At 40.1% G+C, this 23,261-nt stretch overlaps 1 protein-coding gene across 1 annotated transcript in view; it reads right to left on the bottom strand.

Moving 5' to 3' along the window:
- NEK10 (NIMA related kinase 10) overlaps positions 1-23,261 on the bottom strand; it is a gene marked incomplete at its 3' end in the record, with an annotated part of 188,453 nt that overhangs the window by 146,261 nt on the left and 18,931 nt on the right. The window contains exons 5-6 of the mRNA XM_024752854.1: positions 10,263-10,393; positions 7,525-7,623 (exon numbers count right to left, since the gene is read on the bottom strand). Coding sequence (XP_024608622.1) covers positions 7,525-7,623; positions 10,263-10,393 — 230 coding nt within the window. The remainder of the gene's footprint in view (positions 1-7,524; positions 7,624-10,262; positions 10,394-23,261) is intronic.

Below are 23,261 nucleotides of genomic sequence, written 5' to 3'. Positions count from 1 at the left end.
AGGTTTTCTGATACGGTTAGCATCTGAGTGAACTGAGGAGTGAGTCAAGGTCAGAACAGCGAAAGAGTTAAGTATCTAGCTCCTGAGCAGGAGTGCACTGGTTTGCGCAAGGAAGCCCTTGGGGGCTGGAACAAACTGAGCAAAGACAGCGTAATGGGAGCTGAAGTTACAGAGGTGGTAGGGGAGCCAGTTCTGTAGGTCTTTTGTAGAATAGGAATAGGGATTTTGGACTTTTTATTCTGCAGAGTCACAGGAAGGCTTTAAGCAGAGGACAGACATTATGTGACAGAAATTCTGAAAAGACTCTTTTCGATGTGCTGTTAGGAACATCATACCATAGGGAGTCAAGGGTCAAAGCCAGGAGCCCAGTTAGCCCACTGCAATGGTCCAAGCAAGAGACAGTGGCAGCTAGGACTAGGTTAATAGCTGGGAAAGACTAAAGTTGAGAGGAAGGCAAGTTGAGTAAGAAAAATCAAAAGTCCCGTTTTTGGCATGTTAGCTTTGAGATGCCCAAAGAAATCCACTAATCAATACATGAAAGAAAAGACTAATTTATAGCAGGAGAGAGCTGTACTTTAGTCTCTCAAAGCAAAGCTGATAGAGGAGTTCAGGAAAGGGTGGACTTTCATAAGTGGGGGTTTTGGGGGACTGATTGATTTTAGCCATGGAAAGGGGATTCCTGGAATGTGTTCCAGCTTACTCCCTGGCTCTCAGAAGCTCATGTACTGATAGGAAGTTGTCACTTACTGATTTGGTCAGGTTTAAAACAGGTTCTGGTGCTTATGTATGGCCAACAAGCAGTCCTTTCCTGGGAAGGTGGGAACATTTTAATTTCATACCTGTTAGACATCCAAGTGAATGAGTTTCACAAGAAGCAATAGTAGAAAAGAGAGAACATAATTACTCAAGTGACACTTTTCTGTGGGGTAAACCTGAAAACCAATTTTAAACATATTGGGTTGGCCAAAAGGTTTGTTCAGTTTTTTTCCATAAGATGGCTCTAGTAGCACTTAGTTTTCTTCAACTTCATTCGAAACAATTTTGTTAGATTGTATGTGACAGCTGTCATATCAGCATGCATTTGAAAAGACATCAAAATTGGTGAATTTTTGTGTAGCCATTTTAATATTGAAGATGGAAGAAAAAAAGCAACATTTTCGGCATATTATGCTTTATTATTTCAAGAAAGGTAAAAACACAACTGAAACGCAAAAGAAGACTTGTGCAGTGTATACAGAAGGTGCTGTGACTGATCGGACGTGTCAAAAGTGGTTGCGAACTTTCGTGCTGCCAATTTGTTGTTGGACGATGCTCCACGGCTGAGTAGACCAGTTGAAGTTGATAGCAATCAAATCGAGATATTAACTGAGAACAATCAACATTTTACCACATGAGAGATACTCAAAATATCCAAATTAAGCATTGAAAATCATTTGCACCAGCTTGGTTATGTTCATCACTTTGATGTTTGGGTTCCCCATAAGTTAAGCAAAAAAAACCTTCTTGACTGTATTTCCACATGCAATTCCCTACTTAGAAGTAATGAAAAAAATTCCGTTTTTTAAACAAATTGTGATGGGTGACGAAAAGTGGATACTGTACAATAATGTGGAATGGAAGAGATCGTGGGGCAAGCAAAATGAACCACCACCAACCACACCAAAGGCTGGTCTTCATCCAAAGAAGGTGATGTTGTGTGTATGGTGGGATTGGAAGGGAGTCCTCTATTATGAGCTCCTTCCGGAAAACCAAACAATTAATTCCAACAAGTACTGCTCCCAATGAGGCCAATTGAAAGCAGCACTCAATGAAAAGCATCCAGAATTAGTCAACAGAAAATGCACAATCTTCCATCAGGATAACGCAAGGCCACATATTTCTTTGATGACCTGGCAAAAACTGTTACAGCTTGGCTGGGAAGTTCTGATTCAACCGCCATATTCACAGGACATTGCACCAACAGATTTCCATTTATTTTAGTCTTCACAAAATTCTGTTAATGGAAAAAAATTTCAATTCCCTGGAAGGCTGTAAAAGGCACTTGGAACAGTTCTTTGTTCAAAAAGATAAAAAGTTTTGGGAAGATGGAATTATGAAGTTGCCTGAAAACTGGCCAGTGGAACAAAAGGGTGAATACATTGTTCAATAAAGTTCTTGGTGAAGATGAAAAATGTGCCTTTTATTTTTTCTTAAAAACCAAAGGCACTTTTTGGCAAACCCAATACTTTGGCTAATAAAGAACCAGAGAATCAGCAAGGCAGAGGAGAACACAGTACCAGTCAAGGTTGTGCCTCAGGCCCTCAGCTACTGGATCTCTCAAATGAGGTGGAATGGATTTTGTCTTCAGGGTCTATTCCAGCTCTAATTGGATGACACTTTTGTGTGTGCATATATACATATAGTGTGCGTGTATACACAATTTAAGTTTGGGATAAACTCTAAATAACATTTTAGGAGAAATTAACATGCAAGAGCTAGATATTTCCTCCAAGTTAGGAATCAGCTTGAGGCCTACAAGCTTATTTTCTTCCTTTCTACATTTAACGTTGTGAAACTTAGAACAAAAGGGAGACAAAAAGACAAGATTCTAAAGGATTCTACTCTGCATAAAAGCACATACAGTTGAGGAGATTTGTTCAAGATGGCAGAGTAGAAGGACGTGTGCTAACTCCCTCTTGCAAGAGCACCAGAATCACAAGTAACTGCTGAACAATCATCAACAGGAAGACACTGGAACTCACCAAAAAAGATACGCCACATCCAAAGACAAAGGAGAAGCCCCAGTGAGGTGGTAGGAGGGGCATAATCACAATAAAATCATATCCCATAACCACTGGGTGGGTGACTCACAAACTGGAGAACAATTATACCACAGAAGCCTACCCAGTGGAGTGAAGGTTCTGACCTCCACGTCAGGCTTCCTAACCTTGGGGTCTGGAAACGGGAGGAGGAATTCCCAGAGAATCAGACTTTGAAGGCTGGCCAGATTTGATTGCAGGACTTTGATAGGACCAGAGGAAACAGAGATTCCACTCTTGGAGGGCACACACAAAGTAGTGTGCACATGAGGACCCAGGGGGAAGGAGCAGTGACCCCATAGGAGACTGAACCAGACCTACCTGCTAGTGTTGGAGGGTCTTCTGCAGAGGTGGGGGGTGGCTGTGCCTCAATGTGGGGACAAGGACACTGGCAGCAGAAGTTTTGGGAAGCACTCCTTGGCATGAGCCCTCCCAGAGTCCACCATTAGCCCCACCAAAGACCCTGTAGCCTCCAGAGATGGGTTGCTTCAGGCCAAATAACCAATAGGGAGGGAACTCAGCCCCACACAACAGCAGACAAGTGGATTAAAGTTCTACTGAGCTCTGCCCACCAGAGCAACACCCAGCTGTACCCACCACCAGTCCCTCCCATCAGGAAGCTTCCACAAGCCTCTTAGATAGCCTCATCCACCAGAGGGCAGAGAGCAGAAGCAAGAAAAACTACAATCCTGCAGCCTGTGGAATGAAAACCACATTCACAGAAAGACAGACAAAATGAAAAGGCAGAGGACTATGTAGCAGATGAAGGAACAAGATAAAACCCCAGAAAAACAACTAAACAAAGTGGAGATAGACAACCTTCCAGAAAAAGAATTCAGAATAATGAAACTGAAGATGATCCAGGACCTCGGAAAAAGAATGGAGGCAAAGATCAAGAAGATGCAAGAAATGTTTAACAAACACCTAGAAGAATTAAAGAACAAACAAACAGAGATGAACAATACAATAACTGAAATGAAAAATACAGTAGAAGGAATCAATAGCAGAATAACTGAGGCAGAAGAATGAATAAGTGACCTGAAAGACAGAATGGTGGAATTCACTGCTGTGGAACAGAATAAAGAAAAAAGAATGAAAAGAAATGAAGACAGCCTAAGAGTCCTCTGGGACAACATTAAATACAACAACATTTGCATTATAGGGGTCCCAGAAGGAGAAGAGAGAGAGGAAGGACCTGAGAAAATATTTGAAGAGATTATAGTCGAAAACTTCCCTAACATGGGAAATAGCCACCCAAGTCCAGGAAGCGCAGAGAATCCCAGGTAGCATAAACCCAAGGAGAATCATGCTGAGACACAGACACAGAGTAATCAAATTGACAAAAATTAAAGACAAAGAAAAATGATTAAAAGCAATAAGGGGGGCTTCCCTGGTGGCGCAGTGGTTGAGAGTCCGCCTGCCGATGCAGGGGACATGGGTTCGTGCCCCGGTCCAGGAAGGTCCCACATGCCGTGGAGCGGCTAGGCCCGTGAGCCATGGCTGCTGAGCCTGCACATCCGGAGCCTGTGCTCCGCAACGGGAGAGGCTACAACAGTGAGAGGCCCGTGTACCGCAAAAAAACCCAAAAACAAACAAAAAAAAAACTATGAAACTTAGATATATTTTATCTTACATTTAACAAAATTTAACTTATAATGCAACTCTGCCCTAATGACTAGAAGAAAGCAAGAATGGGTTCTGCTGACACTTTTTGGCATATGTTTTCTGACAAAGTCATATAACATGATCCAATTTCCTCGAATTTACTTTTCACTTTTGCCGCATAAAAGAGGTTCATTTCTGCAAATATATTAGAAAGATCCACCAATTTTTCCTAATGCCCTCTCCTATTCTTTGCTATTCAAAACATGCTTTTCTGAAGTTCCATCCTGTCACCTTCCTTGTAACTTCTACAATTGTCAAGCCGTCTGATTCTGGCAGGGCCTCATCTGTCAGATCCCACCAGTTCAGCACCATCACTTTCAGTAACTTCATGGAATTCTACATCTTTAGCCAGATTCCCTAGTTTGTTTCACAAATTAGATTATGTTTTATTTGTATTATATTACAGAATCTTCACATCAGCTGGCAATCAGCAGGGAATGGACAGACAGGGGCTTCAGAGGAACAGTTACACAAAAGAGATACTGGAGTAGAGGCCGACTGTATAGTAGACAGTTAACTGGGAAATGTGTCAGCTTTGTAACAATTTTTACTTCCCTACATAACCTCATAACCCTTTGTGCTTTCCTGCACAGGCAAATGAGATGAAAAAGAAGTGGGTGTATTTTTTTTTTTTTTTTTTTTTTTTTTTTTTTTTTTTGTGGGTGTATTTTCTAATGGCAGACTCTACTGTGGACAAATGATCTTAGGGCAGAAAGAAAAGTTAGAAGATGAAAATTCATTTCCATACCCTGCCACTCATCAAGATTCATTGCCATGTGTAACCCAGAGTAACCTCAGGTTCAGTGCTTGCCCTTTGAGATCTACTGTGAGATCTTGCCTTATCTGACTCTGGGTTAACAATTCTTGTCTCATTTCAGATGCTGCTTGGTAATTTTATTTCTGAGAATAAAGGCTCAATCACAGGTCAACCTTAGGGAAAAAACCCGGAAAAGGGGGTATCCAGAAGTGTGGTCTAGGGGAGACTGCAGTTGGGGAAAGTGAAATAGAAGAGGGACAACAAGAAGAATGTCAATTGGGCATAAGTAGATGAGACTAAATTCCCAGTCAGCCATATTCTCAGGGTAAACTTGAACAGCATAACATCCAGAATATGCCCAACCTTATCTATAACCAGAATTGGACCAAAGACCACACCCCCACCCCTGCAATCTAATCCATCCCTTGGTTGCATTAATACAGTTTATATTTATTACATTTTCTTTGTATTGAGATGCTGGGTAACTGGCTGATCAGAGTGAGTCCCTACGAAGAAAGGGACCACATGTCCTACTCATCTTTGTATTTTCACCCTCTCTTCCTTCTCCACCACGTGCTCCCTCTCTTCCTGGCACATAGTGATGATCAATAATTTGTTTATTGAATTGAATCCAAGCCTTCCAGGCAACATCAAATTTGATGCTCACGAAGAAAGAGGATAGGAAGCCATACCAGGAAAGGCCCTGAGATGTAATTCTTCTATTAGTCTAAAGCTAGAGGGTAAAGAAACAAAAAAAGGTAGTTCTGACCAAACAAACGAGGTTATCTGGGGTGAGAAACAATGGAAGACCTTTGTACTTAATCCATCTTTTACCCAACCCTGCTTTTAGAATAGAACTGAACAAACAACCTCTCAGCAGTGAAAGGATGACATAAAAGGATGCTCTTAATGTTCAACATTGCTAAATTCCTCCTCCTACTATGAAAGCAAAGACATTTATAATCATCGCTTCCTGGTTTAAAGATTTCCAGGGACCGATCATGTTGCAAGCCCGTAACTCCATCCAGTCTAAGATGCCTCATTAATCACTAAGAATCTGAAAAGGTCCTGACAAGAGATCTCTTGACTTCAGAATTGTTAAGATCTCTTTCAACGGCTGGATGCCAACCCTTACCCTGCTGTTTTCCCTAACAATTCCTGCACCCAGTGCCTTCAGTGCAGAGACACAGTAAGGTCTCTACATCCTTAATATAGGAAATCTTCTGCCTTCACCCAAAGTACCAACCTGACAAATGGCCTACTGGACATCCACTGAGGAGTCTATGATAGCTGTCTTCAAAACAAATTAAAGAACTTCATTTTCCAATACCATTTCAGGCATAATTACTCTGCTACTAACCATTGCTCTACTCTCATCAAGCTCAAGAAGAAACAGTCTAGGACAACCTCAGGTCCTTTGCAAAGGTCATTAATCTTTTAACAGTCTTTGAGTATATTGTCAAGACCTGAGCTGTGACCAAATTACATAACCTTGGTAAAGATTCTAGGCTTCTTGTATCATCTGAGCAAGTCTAATAATCTTCTGCTTAAACCAAGTAAAAAGGCATGACAGATGCAGTCCCAACCTTGGATTGTTTTAAACTAAACCAATGTACTTGGCAGTCACTGTCCAGTACATAAATATGCAATACTAAATAACCCATCCAAAAGATCAAATCATTAGACCACCACTTAGATTGTATTTAGGGATGCTTTTCTACTTACAGTCACCTACAGCACTGGACCAAGTCAGAGTTTTATTTCGGCCAGGCATTAAATTATTAAGATATTTCCTATTTTCCAGAATAAGGGTAATTTTTCCCATCTCACTGGAACAGAATTCAGATATCTCAATCAAGCCCCAAAGTGATGGAGAAGATTCAAGGTTCTTCATGGACTTTTCAGCCAGTGCTTGTGCGGAGAGAGTCTGGGCTTCCCGGGAAGAGTATAAGGCCATGTCCGACCATGAAGGATGTTGGGAACCTCCTTCTCCCAACAAAGTCTGCTCCCAAAGTCTGGCAGCAGCATAGCTCTCACTGCAAGCAACCCAGAACAGAGAGAAAATCTCATTTTGCCTGTCTATCATAAAATTCAGCTAAATTCAGGTCTAACCAGAGTGATCTAAATGAGGTCATCTGCAATGCCTATTCGTTCACCTCCTTTGAAATGGTCTTTGCTCTGTTTTGCCCTTTGAGCATGCTATGTTCAGTCTTGTAAACTGCTTCAAACCATGTGCTAGAAATAAGATATATAAAATATGCCATTCTTGGGCAAATGTCTTTTTCTTTCCTGGGACAATCTTACCTGCATATGAGTCTATTTTTCACCAAGGCTGTAAAAATCTCCTGAAATAGTTTATGCTGGGGATGTGTGCTGAAATTTCTCTCATTCTTGTAGTTTATACTGAGATGAAACAAACAGAAAAGCATTTTATAGTAAAAATTATTTAGGCTGCCTCAAAATTACCAATGCAGAGAAAGATCACCTGTATGCATGAAGATATTGAGGGATTTTGGGGATTCAATATATCATCAAAGCAAGTATCAGTTGTTAAAACATGAAGTAGAAATTCAATTATAAAGTTAATAATAAAGATTATAGCATATATATTTCATTTTACCACATTAACTAAATTATTCCCTATAAACATTTAAGAGCTAAAACTGGTGTGAGGGAAGAAAAGGGCATATGGAGAGAAAGAATGACTAGGCACATGATCTAGACAGCCATGAAACAGGCAGACAAGAATCCCTCCCTTTACTACCCACAATGGCTCGTGGCCACTCTAGTTGTTAACACCACTGGACGCCATGCATATTTCCTTGTGGTCAACACCACTTCAACTGTGGTTGTGGATTGTGGGTGTGGGTGTGTATACAACAAAGTTGTGAGATATTCTAGCTTCAGTTTTTTCTTTCCTGATATTACAGCCATCAGAGAGGTTAAAAATATCCCAAAGCATTCCACTTTAAAACTGGGAAAGGATAAGAGGTAATGCACAAAAGGGTCATATCACTATGGAATATACAATACAATATTTTTGTGCCCATTAAAATAGACCAATTTAAGCCTACCTAGGTATGTTGTAAAGCTGTTTGAAAAGTGACTCGGAGCAAGTTTTGTGAATGGAGACGTAGTGCTCAAGTCACATTCTGCTTTAAAAGTTGTAACAAATACAGATAAGTTAAAAAGAAAAAGAAAATAGACCAATTTTAAGATCTAGGAGAAATACGCTGGAATTACATGGATGCACCACCTCAGAGGCAGGTTTTGTATCCTTATTATTGCCATTTGTTCTGTTCTGCCTTCACAGTCTTTCAGGTGTCATGGGACTGACTTGTGTCCCTAAGTTAGCCAGGGCTGTCATTTCTTAGTACATGGACATGGGCAGACTATTTTTAAAGAATTTTGTGTTCCTCACTAAACATGTATTTTAAAAATATTAACTCATGTAACATCATGTGATGTTTGTGGACTATTAAAGTCATTGTCATAAAATAACAGGGAAACAAAACCTAGGCCAAATAAATAAATTATCATTCTAGAATATTTATTTATATATATATATTTTTAAATTTTTTAACATCTTTATTGGATTATAATTGCTTTACAATGGTGTGTTAGTTTCTGCTTTATAACAAAGTGAATCAGTTATACATATACATATGTTCCCATATCTCTTCCCTCTTGTGTCTCCTTCCCTCCCACGCTCCCTATCCCACCCCTCTAGCTGGTCACAAAGCACTGAGCTGATCTCCCTGTGCTATGTGGCTGCTTCCCACTAGCTATCTATTTTACGTTTGGTAGTGTATATATGTCCATGCCACTCTCTCACTTTGTCACAGCTTCCCCTTCCCCTTCCCCATACCCTCAAGTCCATTCTCTAGTAGGTCTGCATCTTTATTCCCATCTTGCCCCTAGGTTTCATGACCATTTTTTTTTTAGATTCCATATATATGTGTTAGCATATACGGTATTTGTTTTTCTCTTTCTGACTTACTTCACTCTGTATGACAGACTCTAGGTCCATCCACCTCACAACAAATAACTCAATTTCATTTCTTTTTATGGCTGAGTAATATTCCATTATATATATGTGCCACATCTTCTTTATCTATTCATCTGTTGATGGACACTTAGGTTGCTTCCATGTCCTGGCTATTGTAACTAGAGCTGCAATGAACATTGCGGTACATGACTCTTTTTGAATTATGGTTTTCTCAGGGTATATGCCCAGTAGTGGGATTGCTGGGTCGCATGGTAGTTCTATTTTTAGTTTTTTAAGGAACCTCCATACTGTTCTCCATAGTGCTGTATCAATTTACATTCCCACCAACAGTGCAAGAGGGTTCCCTTTTCTCCACACCCTCTCCACCATTTATTGTTTGTAGATTTTTTTGATGATGGCCATAGAATATATATATTGATACTTCATGTCATTCATTATTTACATGACACTTAGTGCCAAATGACCTTAACAAACTGTAAAATAGGGAGAACCAGCTCCTGGAAGGAGGGTGGCCCATGACAATGTGCAGCTTCTAAGAGGTCTCCATGGCAACAGGAGAGCAAAACAGGGGCTGACACTTTCATTGTAAAAGGGGAGGGTGATGCTTCAACTGAAAGCCTCATGGCCTTGACAACCACAGCCTTCAGCCATCACATCTGCTCACAGCAGGTGCTTCTTTATGCCTCCTCACAGCTGGCAAGATATGCACCAGCCAAAAGCTAAAGACAAAGCTTGTTATCAGCCTCGTCAGGTCAACAGCCTGAGCCATTTCTTCATGGAGCAAACACTAAATGTATGTCAAGAAGGTATCCTGAAACTCCCACGTCACTTTCACCTGCAGCCATTCAGCCTGCTATTCACACAGTACTTATGGGAACAGGTTAAACACTAATTAAGATTATTAAACTAAGAATCCCCATGGTAAATTTTAAAATGGGTTTTAAATTTTAGCTCCTGTGACAAACTTAAATAAATCTTTGGGCTAATTAGCGGCCCAGGCTGCTGAAGGTGAGGGACATACTGGATTTCTTACCTAAAATTTTCAAGTTCAATGGCTTCTGTGGACTCGTGCCACTGACCTCGAGCTCTGTGTCCACCCACCCTGATGGCAGGCTCAGACTTCGTCATGCTGCTTCTGGCACTATCGAAGTTAACGGCTGGAAGCTACAGAAATAAAGGCACAGAGGACTTGAGGATGACAATTCAGCACAGGATAAAGACAGTCACAAAAGCAGAGGCGACAGTGAAGGGAATGAGTGTTTCCCCGAGCCAACAATTAACAAGTTAGCTATGTCAAATGTAGGAGTTTTCCAAGATTTAGACATCCTTGACTTAAACATTTACTCTCTCTATCTTATGCTGCTTTTTCTTCATAGCTTGTAACACCACCTGATATCTTACAGTTATTTATGTATTTTCAGTCTCCTTGGTTATACTGTCAGCTCGACACAAGCAGGAGCTTGCCTATCGCTGTTCAGTGTTGTATCCCTAGTACCTTACACAGTCCTGGGGATCCAGACCTGGGGGAGGCCTGGGCATTAGGCGCTTTTGCAGCTTCTTGGGCGATTCAAATGTGCAATCAGAACAGAGAGCTGACAGATACAGCTAGAAACTCTCTGGCCTAGAGTGGAGCCCCAAACTGAGAATGAGTCATCTTCACTCATTCTTCATCCTTACCCGTCACGTACACTGCTTGCCAACTGTAAGAGTTATAAAGGTAAAGAGATTCTATCACTTTTAATCAGTCTGAATATCCTGATTCCTCAATCATGTTTATAAAAGTTATGAAAATATATTTTAGAATTAACCATAAGAAAAGGAAAAATTTACATTAACTAAAACAATTTGAGCATGCCCCCATTTACAATATTAACTGGTAATTATTTATATAGTAAACTGTGATGTTATCAGTATTCAAGTAGTGTCACTTACCAACATTTACCTATAATTGGGATAACCCTGAGAATTGTTTCTTGTACCACAGCAAAGTTGAACAAAGTGCAGACAAATACCCTATTCTTTCCAAAGTACAAATGAGGAATGTTCTATAATTAGCTAAGATTTTACAGATGAGGTACGGAAAGCATAGTATAACAAAATAAACTTTTATTTTCAGTAAATCATTCTGTCCTATATATTATAGTTATCAAATAATGCTACAATATGCTGTGCTTGTTGTCCTGTTTCATCAAAGCATTTGATAGAAGTCTGCATAAAGACATGGTTTCCTCACCTAAAGAGAATATGCTGGACTTCCTACAAGGCAGTCAGCTGATAGATACATTCTAATAAGGGCGTTCTTTAATAGGAAGCAAACCCTTCTTCATCATATGCCACCCATAGTTGAATTCTCAAAATATTAATAATAAATCTTATATCCTGTAAAACTACATTTCTATCTCAGTTCAGTGGGCCAATCCACAGCCACCACAAGACAACACAATGCTCAGTGGTTAAGAGAATGAACTCTAGGCCAGATGCCCTGGGTTGAAATCTACTCTTAGACAACTGCATGATCTTGAAAGTTACTTAATCTCTCTGTACATCAGTTTCCACATCATTACAACGAAAATAATAATAATTCTATGTAGTTCAAAGTTATTATGAAAACTAAATGACTTAGAATTTATAAAGCACTTGCTATGTGCCAGGCATAGCTCTCAATGCTTTATACTCTTTTAATCCCCCAAATTATTCTCATTGCACAGATGAATTTGCTAAATAAATGAGATTTGACCTTCCAAATTAGATGATTAGACGTGATAACGCAAATGATGCTAGACATGAAGTCACAGCAATGAGTAGACTGTCCTGTGTTACTCAGAACGTGGAATGACGCAGAAAACAAGAAATAGGTTTTCCAGGCCCAAGGGCTCTCAAACCCCCTTGCCGTCACCACAACTGCCAGAATAGTGACTGCCAAAGAGAAGGTAGCCAGCACAGAGAGAACAAGCCCAGTGCACTCCAGGGAGAGGGCAGAAAGCGGCAGCAGCTTGCAGTCATTCCCTTCGGCAGCAGCACGGGCAGCTGGTGTTGGGAATCCACTCATGCACACGCAGTGGATGAGAAAGACTTGACATCTATAGCTGCAAAGACCAGGAACTTAACAGGAGAATCTATAAGCAACCAGCCTTCTTCAGATAAAAGTAACGTGAGTTTGAAACCCAGTTCAAAGCTTAGAGCCTTTTCTCTTGGCTCCCCAGTCCCTTAGGCTCTTTGTGAATCCTTTATCTACCACATAAGTAGGTCCAGTGAAATCTCACCATCTGAAATAGCCACAGTCGGGGTATCCAGAGTGAAAAGGCCAGGTGAGCAGCCCCTTACAGACTTCTGTCATGTTAAGCCATTAGTTCTGTTAAGATACACTACATCCGATGGGTTATTTTGGGCAACTCAAAATCTGAATTTTCAGCATCATAAATGTAGCATAACACAAATTCATATAGATAATTTAAAAGTGTGTCCCCTCCTACAAATGACAGACTTATAGACTCTCAGATTTTAAAACTTCCTCGAAAGGCACAGGATTCAGCCCCCAATCATCATCACCATCATCACCACCATAATCATCATGATGACGATGATCATCATCATGATCACCATCATGATTATCATCATCACCATCAACACAGATAACACTTGTGTGGTAGTTACCACATGCCAGGCACTGTTCTAAGTGTTCTGCAGGTTTAAATCTATTTAATCCTCATAACGACCGTATGAGGTAAATACCATTTTATGATGAGAGGACTAAGGCACAGAGGGCTAAGTGACTTAGGGCCCATAGTTCACAAGGGGCACAGCTGGGATTCAAATCCAGGCAATCGCCCTTCCTCTACAACACTCTCAATCCTCCAGCATCTCTGATGTATCGTCAATGATGAGAAACACTATCTTGAGTCAGCCCATTTGCTTTTCAGAGTCTTACTCTTGCCCAAGTTTTCCTTCAGGCTGAGATGAAAATCTGTCCCCCTGTGTTCTTTCCCTGTCTTTCAGCCCAGCGTCATCTCCTTTTACAATGTTAGATTTGACTGTAAGTCCACATAAAATAAATAAACAAAAAATTGGGGTGAATAAAAACAACTCCCCAAGTTGTAGGTGCATTAAACTGGTCACCCATCCCAGAAAGCATGCAGTGTAAGCATGCATCCACTCCTGCCCAGGAGCATGCTGCGGACACAGCTGCTGACCACTTTTCAGGGCTCAGCACACACAGCTCCTGGAGATCGCCTGCCCCAGCCTCCCTGGTGGAGCCAGTCACTGCCTCCCCAGTGGCATTACTGTGCCAGTCTCTCTTACAGCACTTATCACAATCCCATACTATGTCTGCACGACACATCAGCCTTTCCCCCTGAATTTGGCCACCCTGAGGGCAGCATCACATCTGTCTGTCTTTCTGTTCTTAGCACCTCTCACAGATCCAATGGGAATGGGATACCTACTTTACCTACTGTGGAATGGGAAGTTCACTTCATCTCCAGTCTCTTTGCTAAACTGATTCATCTCCAGGCAAGTTCATTCGCTCAGCGCATGTGTTGCAGACACATCATTTGCCAGATGTGTGAGACACTGGGTATATAGTGAGCAGGACAGCCACAGCCTCTTCCTTCTCAAAAAGTTTACAGCCCAATGGGGGGGGTCGGGGGTCATCTAGCAGTAGAACACACAGCAAAATGAGTGAACAAGGGTTTGTTGTGGTAGAAAGTAAAAGAGAGATAGGGTGGGTCCCGGACCAGGATGCCTGGAATATTCCAGAGTATTCCAGGCAGATTTTTGCACAGGCTGGAAGGCAGAGAAAAACTACATGTGCTCTAGAAAGTGGCAGGTCTCTGAGCAGCTTGAGTAGCATGAGTGGAAAGGAAAGAGACTAGAGATTCAAGTGAAGGACCTTCCTAAAACTTTGATCATGTCACTTCTGCCTGGAAATTTCAACCTTCTCTGTTGCTTATGTGATAGATACAAAATTTGTAGATAGGCCTTCAGACATTGCACAGTTTCTTACAGCTTTATTTATCACTACTTTCAACAGAAATGTCTAGTCACCATTTTGCTTCAGTGCATGTTATTTTCTTTCCTTCAGATATTTGATTATTTTACTCGCTTCACCCAGAATGTCTTTCCCATCAATTCCACCAGGGGACAGCCAGCCCATTTCCCAAGAACCATGTCCTTTCCTGTGACTTGAGCTAAAAGTGGCCTCCTCATCCTCCTCAGAATCTGCCCAGCCACTGCCCATGCCTCTCCTACAGGATTCAAGTGTCCACTGGCCGTGGAAACCATAACTGCCGTTCCTAGTCCTGGTGTCTCAGAGCACAACAGTGCCTTAGACTTTTTCTTTCCACAGCATCTATCAAGACCTCTTTTATTTCAAGGCAAGTAATGGGCCTGTAATGAATTATTTTTCTATCTTTCTTTCATCTGTTTTTTATCCTAATTGCAAACCAATTTCTCAGCTCCCTATGGTTTTAAATGTAGGAAAAAAATTTAATTCCAGCTCAAGGCAAATTATTTCAAGACTTGTGAAAATCTCTGGTGAAACCTCCAACCAACTTTATGATTTTACTTTGCTTCAACAACCCTGGGGCAATTCTTTTTCTTGAAGTATTTGGTTTTACTGGATTATGATTATTCTTACCCTGCTTACGATGAAAGGGCTCCTCTGCCTCAGTGTGTCTCTGTCCCCACTTCTGTGACAACAGAACTGTCCTCAGAACAGCAGTCTCTAAGATGGTGAAGCAAGGTACGCAGAGACTCACAGAGCAAACGGGATGAGAGCGAAAGTAGAACACGGGAACAGACGCAACAATGGGGAAGGGCTTGGCTCATTAGAAATTCAGATGAAGGACATCCAGTTCTTGTAATACTCTGCCCAAACCCACAAAGTACACTTCCCCCTGCAACTGCTTAATTAGCCATCTTGGTTCATTTGCAAGTGACAGGTCAGTTCTTGTTAGAACAGAAATTCAGGTGAGTGGGCCTTAATCCCCAGGCTTCCCTTTTCAAACTGACTGCTAAAAATCTTAGAGCCTAATGTGTGGCCAACTTGCATATTTTGATGGTTATTTCCTCTGGACTCTGAGTCTACTTTGTTCCCAAACCTTGCTTTTCTTTTATGATAATCTGAGTACTTTACATATCTTCATTAATTTCACTTCATCTCCAGTCTCTTTGCTAAACTGATTCATCTCCAGGCAAGTTCATTCGCTCAGCGCATGTGTTGCAGACACATCATTTGCCAGATGTGTGAGACACTGGGTATATAGTGAGCAGGACAGCCACAGCCTCTTCCTTCTCAAAAAGTTTACAGCCCAATGGGGGGGGTCGGGGGTCATCTAGCAGTAGAACACACAGCAAAATGAGTGAACAAGGGTTTGTTGTGGTAGAAAGTAAAAGAGAGATAGGGTGGGTCCCGGACCAGGATGCCTGGAATATTCCAGAGTATTCCAGGCAGATTTTTGCACAGGCTGGAAGGCAGAGAAAAACTACATGTGCTCTAGAAAGTGGCAGGTCTCTGAGCAGCTTGAGTAGCATGAGTGGAAAGGAAAGAGACTAGAGATTCAAGTGAAGGACCTTCCTAAAACTTTGATCATGTCACTTCTGCCTGGAAATTTCAACCTTCTCTGTTGCTTATGTGATAGATACAAAATTTGTAGATAGGCCTTCAGACATTGCACAGTTTCTTACAGCTTTATTTATCACTACTTTCAACAGAAATGTCTAGTCACCATTTTGCTTCAGTGCATGTTATTTTCTTTCCTTCAGATATTTGATTATTTTACTCGCTTCACCCAGAATGTCTTTCCCATCAATTCCACCAGGGGACAGCCAGCCCATTTCCCAAGAACCATGTCCTTTCCTGTGACTTGAGCTAAAAGTGGCCTCCTCATCCTCCTCAGAATCTGCCCAGCCACTGCCCATGCCTCTCCTACAGGATTCAAGTGTCCACTGGCCGTGGAAACCATAACTGCCGTTCCTAGTCCTGGTGTCTCAGAGCACAACAGTGCCTTAGACTTTTTCTTTCCACAGCATCTATCAAGACCTCTTTTATTTCAAGGCAAGTAATGGGCCTGTAATGAATTATTTTTCTATCTTTCTTTCATCTGTTTTTTATCCTAATTGCAAACCAATTTCTCAGCTCCCTATGGTTTTAAATGTAGGAAAAAAATTTAATTCCAGCTCAAGGCAAATTATTTCAAGACTTGTGAAAATCTCTGGTGAAACCTCCAACCAACTTTATGATTTTACTTTGCTTCAACAACCCTGGGGCAATTCTTTTTCTTGAAGTATTTGGTTTTACTGGATTATGATTATTCTTACCCTGCTTACGATGAAAGGGCTCCTCTGCCTCAGTGTGTCTCTGTCCCCACTTCTGTGACAACAGAACTGTCCTCAGAACAGCAGTCTCTAAGATGGTGAAGCAAGGTACGCAGAGACTCACAGAGCAAACGGGATGAGAGCGAAAGTAGAACACGGGAACAGACGCAACAATGGGGAAGGGCTTGGCTCATTAGAAATTCAGATGAAGGACATCCAGTTCTTGTAATACTCTGCCCAAACCCACAAAGTACACTTCCCCCTGCAACTGCTTAATTAGCCATCTTGGTTCATTTGCAAGTGACAGGTCAGTTCTTGTTAGAACAGAAATTCAGGTGAGTGGGCCTTAATCCCCAGGCTTCCCTTTTCAAACTGACTGCTAAAAATCTTAGAGCCTAATGTGTGGCCAACTTGCATATTTTGATGGTTATTTCCTCTGGACTCTGAGTCTACTTTGTTCCCAAACCTTGCTTTTCTTTTATGATAATCTGAGTACTTTACATATCTTCATAAGCCACCTTACACTCTTTCTGGAGCAATCAAGATATAAACAAATTCTTGATTTATCCTCTCCAATATCTTTCTTCTCCTATAAATGTCTCCGCATTATTTTACAGAAAGGAGAATAGGGTGTTTAGAATAACATTTATTATTTCAAAATCATAAATGCATGAAAGTTTTATAAACAGAATTAAGAATGAATTTTGTCACCCTCAAGACATTTATATAAATGAGCAGTTATTTTCATTTTTTTCTTAGAACTATGCACTTTCTGAATAATTCAAGCATTACAAACATGCATTTTTGAACGTATGAAATATTTTACAAAAAGATATGCCATGTGAACTTTTCAGACAACAGACTGCAAATTCTAAAATTGGTTAAAGGTGGCAAAACTCTTAAACTTACTTTAAGTCTGCCAGGTGTTAGCAAGGGAGTGGTGTTGAGAGAAGGCAGAACAGATCCAGTGATCATGAACTTCAAAACTGGACAAGCAGAGCCCAAACCCACCACTGGTGTCTCTTTGACACTAGCCAGGTGGTTATACGTATCCATGAGGTCATCTAATTTTTAAGTTACAATTCAATTTGGTGAAAACTGATCAAGAGCTCACCAAATAGAGGATACGGTGAACCGGAAGCAAAAGTCAAAGCTGGAAACGTATAATCTCTCAGGAAATTAGAAATGTAGACAAGTCTTTCCAAAGCACAGAAAAAAATAATGCTATAATGTTGAAAGAAGGTACTTTGGGAAGAAAGGGATCACTTCTGGAATGGAAGATAAAGGAAAGCTTTTTTATGGAGGTGCTATCATTAGATCTTGGCCCTGGAAATAGGTAAGATTTTATAGAAAAGAAACTTGCGAGAAGGACAAATTTGAGAAAAAGCAAAAAGTAGAAATATTTGACATTCTGGTTACATCTTAGGATGTACAGTGAGAAAGAATGGAAACTATTGATACAACCAAATCTGTATGCTGGGTCACTGTGCTTCCTTTACTAAGAAACAGTGAACTTGATGTGTGGCACCCACTCATGACTATCAGTGAGCAGTGGGCCAGGAAGACCATTTTAGCCGTGTGGAGACGGACAAAGAGTAAGTGATGCTGAAATAGACAGATGAGAAGAAAAGAGTTCCTGGGGTTACAGGCTTAAAAACAGAGAAGAAGGAAGAGGAGAAAAATATTTTAAATATTTGATTTAAATATTTGAAATATTTGATTCTTAAAATATTTGATTCTTCAAATCAATGCTTATCCAGCTATTTTTTGAATTTAACTTCCCAAGTCATTTAAAAGACATCTCAGTGGTTAGAGGCACACATTGCAAAGATGGAGTATTTGGTTAGATCTGTACCTACCATTAGTTGGCTGTATGATCTCGAGAAAGCCATTTAACTTCTCTGTGCCTCAACTGGAGAAGAAGTGATGGGGTCGACCTGTGCCCCTGGGAGGAGACACAGAAGAGGAGGATAATATCACGGGTTCAGAGATCCTCCCTAGGGAGTGAGGGGTTCGAACCACATATTGGGAACACCAGACCTGGGGGCCGACACTGGAAAGATGAGTCCCCTTAGCTGATTTGAAAACCAGTGGGACTTACAGGAGGGCTGTAAGAAACCAAGACTCTGCCCATGAAGAGCATTCACACGCTTGATTACTCATGGGAACAAGGTAGAGGAAGCAGACTGAAACTGCCTGTGGCTCCGGCTGGTTTCCCGCGACCACCTCAGCGCACACCCCAGCCCATGCCGCATGCCTGCTCTGGCCCCTCTAGATCCAGCACAGTCCCCCACTAGAGTGAAGGCCGCCATAGCTGAGGAGGGTTCACACTTGGAGGGGGACAGAGCCAGCTTGGACCCAGCACAGCATCCAAACAGAGTGAGGGTGGCCTTTACTGGCTTTCACAGAGGCAGTGGGTCTAACTTAGACCCAACCCTCAGGGCTTCTGCTCCAGCAACTCGGGCCCCACCTTGCCCCTGATAGAGCAGTGATGGCCACTAAGTACAGGAGAAGCCCTGGTTCACACCTGGCTCTGGCTCTATCCCCTCTGTCTTCAGCCCCACCTCCAACCATAGTGAGAGCTGCCAGCACACTCTGGGGGAAGACATGACCTCAGGCTCACGTCAGATCCAGCTCTCCCACCAAAGCCACTGGGCACACACAGGCTGCATAGGTATGTTCCCACACAAGGACATGACTTCAAGACCGGATTAGGTAACTGTTTCACGTAATTGCACAGAGACAGAGAAAGTTAAGCAAAATAAGAAGACAGAGGAATTTGTTCCAAATGAAAGAAGAAGAAAAAAAAACCTGAAAAAAACACAACTAATGAAACAGAGATAAAGAATTTTTAGCAGGTAAAGAGTTCAAAGCATTATTAATGAGAATGCTAACTGAACATGGGTAAAGAATAGATGAACACAGTGAGTATTTTAACAAAAAAACTAGAAAATATAAAACAGAACCAGTCAGAGCTGAAGACTACAATACCTGAAATGAAAAACACAATACAAGTAATAAACCACAGACTAGACAATACACAGGAATGTATAAGTGATCTGGAAGATAGAATAATAGAAACCACTCAATCAGAACAGCAAAAAGTAAAGCAAATTTAAAAAGTGACAACTGAATAAGGGACCTCTAGGACAAACATCAAGCATACTAACATCCTCATTATAGAGATTCCAGAAGGAGACGAGCGAGAGACAGGGGTCAAAAATGTACTTGATAAAATTCTGGCTGAAAACTTCCCAAACCTTTAGAAAGAACAGATATTCAGGTATGAGAAGCACAGAGGGTCCCAAACAAGATGAACCCAAAGAGACCCACACCAAGGCATATCATAATTAAAATGACAAAAGTTCAAGAGAAAGAGAGAATTCAAAAGGCAGCAAGAGAAAAATACAGTCACATACAAGGGAACTCCCATAAGGCTATCAGCTGATTTTTCTGCAGAAACTTTGCAGGCCAGGAGGGAGTGGCAGATATATTTAAAGAGCTGAAAGTAGAAAAATCTAAAACCTAGGATACTCTAACCAGCAAGGTTATTATTCATGGTTGAAGGAGAGATAAAGAGCTTTTCAGACAAGCAAAAATTAACAGAGTTCATCAGTACTAAAATGACCCTACAAGAAGCGTTAAAGGGTCTTCTTTAAGTGGCAAAGAAAAGGCTACAACAAGAAGTAAGAATTTAGAGGAAAGAAAAAAATTCCACTAGTAAAGGCAAATATATGGTATAGGCTGTGGATCAACCACTTAAATAAGCTAGTAGAAAGATTTGAAAAAAGTTGTATAATTAACTATAACTACAACAAACTGTTAAGGGATAAACATGAAGATGACATCAAAAAGACATAACATGGGGGAGGGGAGTAAAAAATGTAGATCTTTTAGAATATGTTTCAACTTAAATAATTATCAGTTTAAAACAAGTAGATATAGTTATAAGTCAACATATATATAAACCCCATGGTAACCACAAATCAAAAACCTACAATAGGCACACAAAAACAAGAGAGAAAGTAACACAAATATACTACTAAAGAAAATCATCAAACCATAGGGAAAGAAACAAAAAGAAGAACAGAGAAGAACTACCAAAACAACCAGCAAACAATGAACAAAATGGCAATAAGTACACACCTATCAATAATCACTTTAAAAGTCAATGGACTAAGTGCCCCAACCAAAAGACATATGGTGGCTGACAGTATAAAAAAACAAGACCCATCTATATGCTGCTTAATGAAGAAATGCACGTCAGAGCTACAGACACCAACAGACTGAAAGTGAAGGGATGGAAAAAAGTATTTCATGCAAATTGAAACGACAAGAAAGCTGGTGTAGCAACACTCATATCAGACAGAGTAGACTTTAAAACGAAGTCTATAACAAAAGACAAAGAAGAGCATTATGATAAAGGGATCAATACAAGAAATGGATAAAAATTCATTAACACATATGCACCTATTATAGATGCACATAAATATATAAAGCAAATACTAACAGACATAAAAGGAGAAGTTAACAGTAACAGTAAGGGACTGTATTACTGTACAGTGGGGACTTTAACACCCCACTTACATCAATGGACAGATCATCCAGAGAGAAAATCAATAAGGAAACAGTGGTCTTAATCACACATTAGATCAGTTGGACTTAATAGATATATAAAGGACATTTCATCCAAAAACAGTAGAATATATGTTATTTTCAACTACACATGGGACATTCTCCAGGACAGATCACATGCTAAGCCACAAAACAAGTCTCAACAAATTGAAGAGGATAGAAATTATATCAAGCATTTTTTCTAACCACAATGGTTTGAAACTAGATATCAATTACAGGAAGAAAAATAGAAAAACGAACACTGGAGAGTAAACAACATGTTACTAAAAAAATCAATGGGTCACTAAAAAAAAAAAAAAAAACAAGGGTTTCCCTGGGGGCCCAGGGGTGGAGAGCTCCCGGCGCCCAAAAAAAAAAAAAAAAAAAAAAAAAAAAAAAATCAGAGGAAATTAGAAAATACCTTGAGACAAATGAAAATAAAACACAATTTTCTAAAATCTATATAGGATACAGCAAAAGCAGTTTGAAGAGGGAAGTTTATAGTGATACAGGCCTATCTCAAGAAACAAGAAAAACTCAGATAAACTACCTAACCATTCATCTATAGGAATTAGAAAAAGAAGAAACAAGGCCCAAAGTCAGCAGAAGGAAGGAAATAATAAAGATCAGAGAGAAAATAAATAAAATAGTGACCAAAAAACAATAGAAAACATCAATGAATCCAATGCTGCTTTTTTTTTGGAAAAGACAAAATTGATAAGCCTTTAGCCAGACTCATCAAGAAAAAAAGAGAGAGGATTCAAATAAACAAAATAAGAAGTGAAAGAGGAGATATAACAACCAATATCAAAGAGATACAAAAAATCTAAAGAGAATACTTCAGTTATATGCAAACAAATTGGAAAGCCTAGAAGAAATGGATATATTTCTAGAAATATACAATCTTCTAAGACCAATGAGGAGGAAATTGACAACCTGAACATACAGAACACTAGTAGTGAAATTGAATTAGTAGTTTAAACAATTCTCTGCCAACAAAAGTCCAGGACAAAACAGGTTCACGAGGGAATTCTACCAAACTTTCGAAGAAGAGCTAATGCCTATCCTTTTCAATCTACTACCAAAGATTGAAGAGGAGGGAACACTCCCAAATTCATTTTACAAGGCCATCATTATTCTGATTCCAAAACCAGACAGAGACACTACAAAAAAAGAAACGTACAGGCCAATATTTCTGATGAACATAAACGCAAAAATTCTCAACAAAACACTAGCAAACCAAATTCAATAATACATAAAAGGGTCATACACCATGATCAACTGGGATTTATTCCAGGGTCACAAGGATATATACAAATAAACTAATGTGATACACACCATTAACAAAAGGAAGGATAAAAATCACATGATCACCTCAATAGACTCAGAAAAAGCATCTGACAAAATTCAACATCCATTCATGATAAAAACTCTCATCAAAATTGGTATAGGGAACATATATCAACATAATAAGGATCATATATGACAAATCAACACCTAACATCATACTCAATGGTGAAAAGCTGAAAGCTTTTCCTCTAAAATCACAAACAAGACAAAGATGTCCACTCTCCTCACATGCATTTAACACAGTATTAGAAGTTCTAGCCACAGCAATCAAACAAGAAAAAGAAATAAAAGGCATCCCAATTGGAAGGGAAGAAGTAAAACTGTCAGTAGTTTCAGAAAACATGATACTATATACATAAAACCCTATAGTCTCCAACCAAAAACTATTAGAACTAATAAATGAATTCAGTAAAGTTGCAAGATACAAGATTAATATACAAAAAAATGTTGCTTTTCCATACACTAATAATGAACTATCAGAAAGAGAAAGCAAGAAAACAATCCCATTTATAATTGCATCCAAAAGAATAAAATACATAGAAATAAACTTAACTGAGGAGGTAAAAGACTTATACTCTAAAAACTATATGACATTGACACGGGGAGGGGGAAGGGTAAGCTGGGACAAAGTGAGAGAGTGGCATGGACATATATACACTACCAAACGTAAAATAGATAGCTGGTGGGAAGCAGCCGCATAGCACAGGGAGATCAGCTCGGTGCTTTGTGACCACCTGGAGGGGTGGGATGGGGA

Source organism: Neophocaena asiaeorientalis, unplaced genomic scaffold (assembly GCF_003031525.2).
Source record: "Neophocaena asiaeorientalis asiaeorientalis breed wild unplaced genomic scaffold, Neophocaena_asiaeorientalis_V1.1 scaffold117, whole genome shotgun sequence".
NCBI lineage: Eukaryota > Metazoa > Chordata > Mammalia > Artiodactyla > Phocoenidae > Neophocaena > Neophocaena asiaeorientalis.
This window is presented reverse-complemented; position numbering and strand designations above follow the sequence as displayed.